Source organism: Kogia breviceps, unplaced genomic scaffold (genome assembly GCF_026419965.1).
Source record: "Kogia breviceps isolate mKogBre1 unplaced genomic scaffold, mKogBre1 haplotype 1 scaffold_378, whole genome shotgun sequence".
In the NCBI taxonomy this organism is placed as follows: domain Eukaryota; kingdom Metazoa; phylum Chordata; class Mammalia; order Artiodactyla; family Physeteridae; genus Kogia; species Kogia breviceps.
Genome location: NW_026711817.1, coordinates 28187 through 35409, shown reverse-complemented (window position 1 = coordinate 35409; position 7223 = coordinate 28187). Strand labels below are relative to the sequence as shown.

The following is a 7223-nucleotide window of genomic DNA, read 5'->3' as shown; positions in this document are numbered from 1 at the left end:
AATCCTAATTCTGCAGCTAGTTAGCACTGGGTATTCTTTAAATTCCATGAGGAGTGGGACTTTGTTTTGCTTACTGTACATGCCTAGTGCCATATGATGAGCACCTGGTATGTATTAGGAATTCAATAAATATTTGCTAAATGAATGAATGAATGACAAAAACTAAAGTCACGGTGAATAAACAGAATATTGTTTTAGCCAGTTCTGTCATCTCTTTAGCAGCAATTAATAGATTTTTATCATTTAAACTATAAACGCCAGACTAAAAACTTATCTTCTATTTCCTTTATTTCTTCTATAACAGACACATATTAACAGTGCTGGACACAGCGTGTGTTGTTTGTATAGAGCTGAAACCACAGGATCAGGCATAAAAGGGGGAAAGGGTTGAAAGATAGTTTAAAGAAGAAAGTCAGACATAAGTAAATAAAAATTTTAAAAGATACCCTCAGCTTCAATCATATTCAAAATTAATATTAGGACAAAAAGCAAGATTAAGAAAGCATATTTGGTGTCTATTTCTTGAGGAAGCCTATTTACCTTTTAATTACAAATACTGGTTTCTTTCAAAGTGGCAAAAATAGAACTTTGTTTTTGTGAAAGTAAGCAATTTGAGAATTTTATTAACTGGATACAAGAAGAGATAGATACTTGCCCTGTCCCCCAGGCAATCTGGAAGATACTCTGGAGCGCTCTCGGCAATCTGGAGGGCTGTAGCCACTAGAACAGTTGCACGTCGTCTTGGAAGTGCACACCTAGAATCATTTTTTTAATTCAAATGATCATTTAAAAATATTTCCTCATAGAAAGTAAAATTATCAGATGGATCATCAAGCTTACTTTTGTATTTTCATCTAGTGTAATTTTATTTGATTTATTTACAGAGAGAATTCTACAAATTGAATGCTTGGGTTTTTAGCCTAAACTGCACACACGCACACACACACACGCTAAAAAGCAGCTGTAAAGTGAGGCTCACAATATTTGCACCTGGAAAATTTAACATCTTCAAATGTTCACCTGAAAATTTAGTGTGCAATTTCAGAAACACCTACATAAATCCTAATGAAAATGAGACCATTCCAGTGGTGTGTTAGAGCCAGCCAGTATCAGCTCCCAGGGCTGAGTGTGTAACATCTCTTCCCATCTCCAAGTTCAGTGACATCATGGGGTAGTTTGAAATATTTGTACTTACAAATGAGGACTTTACTCTTCCTCACACTAGTTGGTAAACATTTACTAGCATAATACTGCCCTTGACCAGGATCAGGTTTGTTTAATTTGTTAGCTTCTGTTTGTTTGATTTTTAAGCAAAGGTTTTTTTGTATTACAAGAGGGTATCAGATAATTAATTTCTGTAATTAATTAATAATAGCAAACAACTTTATGGTGCTTACTATGTGTGAGTCTCTATTCTGAGCACTTTATATAGATTCACTCATCAAATCCTCACAACAGCCCTATAAGGTTGAGACTATTATTATTCCTACGTTACAGATGAATAAACTGAGGCATAGATATTTAACTTGCCAAAGGTCACATGGCTAGTAAGTGATGGAGACAAGATTTAAACTGAAGCTATCTAGTTTCAGAGTCTCTGCCCTTGACCACTATGCTATGCTACTTCTCAAAATAATATAAAACATCTCTCAATTTCTAAGATCTCAATTTAAGAACATGAATCTAATTTCTTTATTCCATGGCTTAAACTGTACAGGAAAAAAGTATTCTGTTTGGAGTATCCATTGCCTTAGCTCTGTCACATCACTTTCATGTTGTTGTGTGTGTATGTGTATGTCTACTGTGAAATACCTCACAGAGGTAATGTCGTCCTTCTCAGGAGACATCATGTTGTCACTTTGTCATAATATTGTGTTGTTACTTTTGGATCACTTGGTTAAGGTGCTGTCTTCCAAGTTTTTTCCACTGTTAGTTACCATGCCTCCATTTGCAATTAATAAGCAATTTGTGAGGAGATACTTGTGAGATTATGAAAGTATCTGGGTCCTCGTAAAACTTTCACCCACTAGTTTTAGCATCCACTGATAATTATTTAACTCCATTATTCCTTCTATATTGTTTATACTATAAAAAAAGTTTTCCCATATCCCCATTTATCTATTCAGTTACTGTTACTGGTAAACATATTACTGATATAGTCAAAGGATCTTTGACAAGGGTGCCAAGACCACTCAATGGGGAAAGGAGAATCACTTGGTGATTCTCGGAAAACTAGTGCAAATGGTGCTCGGAAAACTAGATACCAATGCAAAAGAATGAAGTTGGACCATTATCTCACACCATATATGAAGAATTAACTCAAAATGGATTAAATACCTAAATGTAAGACCTAAGACTATAAAATTCCAAGAAGAAAACATAGGGGGAAAGCTTCGTAACATTGGACTTCACAATGATATCTTGGATATGACACTAAAAGCACAAGCAACAAAAGTAAAAATAGACAAATGGCTATACAACGAACTTAAAAATGCTTGTGCATCAAAGGAAACAATGAACAGAGTGAAAAGGCAACCTATAGAACAGAAAACTTGCAAACCATATATCTGATAAAAGGTTAATATCTAGAATATACAATGAAATCCTACAACTCAACAAAAAAAATCAAATAACAACTTTAAAATGGGCAAAGGACTTGAGTAGATATTTCTCCAAAGATGATATACAAATGGCCACCAAGAGTATGAACAGATGCTCAACACCATTAATCATAAGAGAAATGCAAATGAAAATCACAGCAATAGAAACAACAAACAACTTTGTCTAAATATGCTATAAATGCCAGAATATATTATTATTGTGCTTATTTTAAAAAGCCCTTGGGCTTCCCTGGTGGCGCAGTGGTTGAGAGTCCGCCTGCCGATGCAGGGGACACGGGTTCGTGCCCCGGTCCGGGAAGATCCCACGTGCCGCGGAGCGCCTGGGCCCGTGAGCCGTGGCCGCTGAGCCTGCGCGTCCGGAGCCTGTGCTCCGCAACGGGAGAGGCCACAGCAGGGAGAGGCCCGCGTACCGCAAAAAAAAAATAAATAAATAAAACAGCCATTATACATATTTGACAAATGAATAATATACATGGCACCACATCTTAGACACCAATGGGCAAAAGGCAGGAATAGATAATTTACTGATCAACACATGGTTATTAAACATATGAATATATGTTCAATCTCACTAACAGTCAAAGGAGACAATTAAAACCATAGTGAAGAACTTTCTCTTGTGTATCAAGTTGGCAAATATCAAAAATAAAATAGTACTTAGACTTGAGAGGAAGAAATTGAAAGAGGCATTCTCATATGCCTATTCCCATAGAATAAATTTATAAAGCTTACTGGAAAGCATCTAAAAATTTTAGGTTAATATCTTAAAGGGGATTACCCCCTTACACTCTATAATTCTAGTCCTGGGAATCTATCCTATAGAAATAGCAAGAATGCTTACAAATATTTATGTACAAGTTTGTCCAGCAAAGCAAATTTTGATAATAATAAAGAATCAAATATCATATGACATTTAACATAACAGAATGGTTAAAATAAAAAAATTACTGTCATCCCTCAGTATCCAATGGGGATTGGTTCCAGGACCCCTGTAGATATCAAAGTCCTTTATATAAACTGCATAGTACAGTTGGCCCTTCATATCTGCAGTTTCTACATCCATGGATATGGAGGCCAATTGTAAATAATATTGTTTCTTATAACGATTTTTAGGCAATATTTAAAGCATGGAAAAGTTCTAAAGAGAGAAATGCGTGGGATTAAAAAAGCATGCTGTTTCCCTTTATATATAGTACCATGTCTGCTTTGTTGAATCAGTGACTCAATGAATACATTTACATACTCACAAAGATAAACATATTTGATGAATGAATGAATAAATGAATTTATACATATGTACACATGTACATACACTGACAAAGAAACAAAGCTTGCAGGAGAAGAGTTAACTCTGTATTGTAAAAAAATATGGTTAATTTTTTGCTTTCTACTTTAGATTTCTAAATTTTCAAAGCCTTCAATGATGAGTAAGTACTACTTATTTTATGGGGAAGAAAAGAATAAGCAATGTCCATGAATTTGAAGGAGTGAGAACTTAGATTGTTAGCAGGTCAACAATTGCCCTGTTGGACACATTTAGGCTCCAGATAAGTTTTATTTGACATGGCCAGAGGGTTCAAAGGAATATTTCTAGATCTCAAGCTCAAGAAGATTGGGGATAAGGGAGAGAGATGAAGTAGAGGAGGTATTTATTTACATTGCAAGTAAATTTAAAAGTGTTTGGGCATTTAGGGAAATAAATATGGCTTTAACAGATTTATATTAGAATTTTAAACATATATACCCTTCAACCAAGCAGTCACACTCCCGGTAATCTTCCCACAGAAATACAGGTGCCAGCATGCAATGACATATGCACAAAAAAATACTTATTAAACCTATATCCACTGACTCAGAAGGATTTAAGTAAAATATTGTTGAATGAAAAAGACATAGAAAAGTGCAATGCCACCTATATCTATCTAATATCAATCCACAGACAGATATTCATTCAGCAAAGATTTGAGTTCCTACTATGTGCCAAGCAGAGCTCTGAGCTCTTGCTAATATCAAAGAATATATGTGTATAGATTTCTGTACATGATTAAATGAGTCTAGAATAAAAAAAACAGTAACAAAACATGGTAAATTGATAACGAGAACAGTCAAAAACTAATGTGATAACACTGCTATAATTTTAAAGTTAAACTTAGTAGTGAATTTATTTATGTGTGTGTATATATATGCATGTATACAAACACACATGTGTGTGCACAGAGACATTTCAAAAAATAAACTACAATAAAACAACAGAACTAGGTAGGTGTGTCAATGGTGACACAAGTAGTTTAATGTCTTTCTTTGTACACCAAATGAAATTTACCCATTGATTTAGTCTGTTGGCATATTTAAATTTGTGACCCCTGAAAGAAAGTTTTCAACAGAACGAATATTTTTAAATTTGGATGGTGCTTTACACTTGTATTCAAATGTGACGGGCTTTTTTTTTTTTAACTTACTGACGTCATAGTGTAATCTGTTTTTTATTATTCTAATATTTATTATTTTAATATTGTATGATTTGGGGCTTTAAGTTAATTTTCTGAAAGTCAATTCATAGAAAGCCAATTTGCCTAGGCCAATTCACCCAATGTCAGACTACCTAATAGTCAATGCATGAAATAGCTATTTCGTGTTTTGGAATGCCAAATGATCAAATCTCAGTATTTACTGTTTTTTTAAGCTATTAAATTATACAAGATTGATTGGGTGGGGTGGCTGTCACAGCACTGGAAGATTTCTGTGAAGTGTTAGTAAAGCACTCCTTGTCTTCAGAAAAGCATCTTAATAACATTTCTATTTATATATGCCCAATTTATATTTCTCTAGTTACAGCAGCAGAGACCCACTTTTAAAAACCTTTGTGAGAACAAAAGCAGTCTGGCATGTAACTTGGAAGTCACCACTCCATCCTAACAAGTAAAAAGGTGAACAAACTGAAAAATCAACAATTTTTAGGTCAGTCAGAGAACTAAGGTCACAGGACAAACTGCTGCCTCCAAAACTGGAGAGGCAGAGAGGCAAACACAGAGACCACCAATTATCAGAGCAGAAACCCCCATGGCAGTTAGTACCAGAATAGGAAAAATTCAATAGTCATTGACTTACGGGAGGCTCAGTTTGGTCAAGTCTGAGAGTTAAAAACTCCAGGAGTGTCCAGTTATGGGTGGGCCCCACACTTGTGAGTTTTACCTCCAGGAGCTGGACCAGCTTCTCACAGTGAATATCAGAGAAAAATTCCCTTGTATTTCCAGCAGGGGGAGGGGAAAGGAAGCAGTTTTGAAATATACCAGAGTATTCTGTTCTTTTTAACAAGGCCTAACCTTAAGAGAAATTATTATATCAGAGCCTAAAATTACTGAGGTTTTTTTCCAGAACCTAACTGACATAGGTGAAAGGAAATTTCTAATTCTAGCCCACTTAGCCATCCTGTCCCACCTAAGAAGGGGGAAAAACTGAGAAACATTTATGAAATTCACAGACCAAAGATACAGGATCACTAAAAGACAGACCTAAGGATAGGACTATAGAATGCTTCCCCTCCCCTTTCACACAGCTTACCACTACATTATTAAAGGCTTAACACTACTGCAGTTCCTTTTACCCAGTCATCATGTCCAGCTATCAAGAAAAAAAGAAAATCGCAGGGTTTATAAAAAAGCAAAACACTCAGTTTGAGCAGACAGAGCAAGCATGAGAGCATCCTATGGCTAGGATGTTGGAAATATCAGACCAGGAATTTGAAACAACAATGATTAATATTCTAAGGGCTCTAATGAATAAAGTACTGAGCAAACAAGTATGGATGGGTAATGTAAGCAGACAGATGGAAATTCTAAGAGAGAATCAAAAACAAATGCTAGAGAGAAAAACTACAACAGAAATGAAGATGGGATAAAGAGTAGACTTGTCAGAGCTGAGGTAAGAATCTCTGAGTTTAAGGATTTCTCAATAGAAACTTCCAAAACTGAAAAACAAAGAAAAAAAATACTGAAAAAAGTCCCAGAAATTCCAAGGACTGTGGGACAACAACAAAAGGTATAACGTCTGTAGACTGGTAATATTAGAAGGCAAAATAAGAAAGATATGAAAGATATTTGAATCAATAATGATTGAGAATTTTACAAAATTAAGGTCAGACACCAAACCAACGATCCAAGAAGCTCAGGAAACAACAAGTAGGATGCATGCCAAAAGTTTACATGCTGGTATACCATATTCAAACTTCAGAAAATCAGAGAGGAAGGAAGATCATGAAAGAAGCCAAAGGGGACAAAAAAACCCATACCTATAGAAGCACAATGATAAAAATTACATTGGATTACTATTCAGAAATAATGCAAGCAAGAAGAGCATGGAGTGAAATATTTAGTGTTTATAAGTAAAGAATCATCAAGCTAGAATTTGGTATCCTGCAAACTTACTCTTTCAGAAATGAAAAAGAGACTTTCTCAGACAAATCAAAATTGAGAAATTTGTCACCAGTAGACCTGCTGTGGAAGAAATGATGAAAGAAGATCATCAAAGAGAAGGAAAATTAAATAGGTCAGAAAAATCAGATTTACATAAGGAAAAATGAGCATTAGAGACAGAGTAAGTGAA

At 35.1% G+C, this 7223-nt stretch overlaps 1 protein-coding gene across 1 annotated transcript in view; it reads right to left on the bottom strand.

Moving 5' to 3' along the window:
* Positions 1–655: 655 nt before the first annotated feature.
* LOC131749740 (disintegrin and metalloproteinase domain-containing protein 32-like) overlaps positions 656–7223 on the bottom strand; it is a gene marked incomplete at both ends in the record, with an annotated part of 31038 nt that continues 24470 nt past the window's right edge. Inside the window, one exon of the mRNA XM_059051619.2 lies at positions 656–755. Coding sequence (XP_058907602.2) covers positions 656–755 — 100 coding nt within the window. The remainder of the gene's footprint in view (positions 756–7223) is intronic.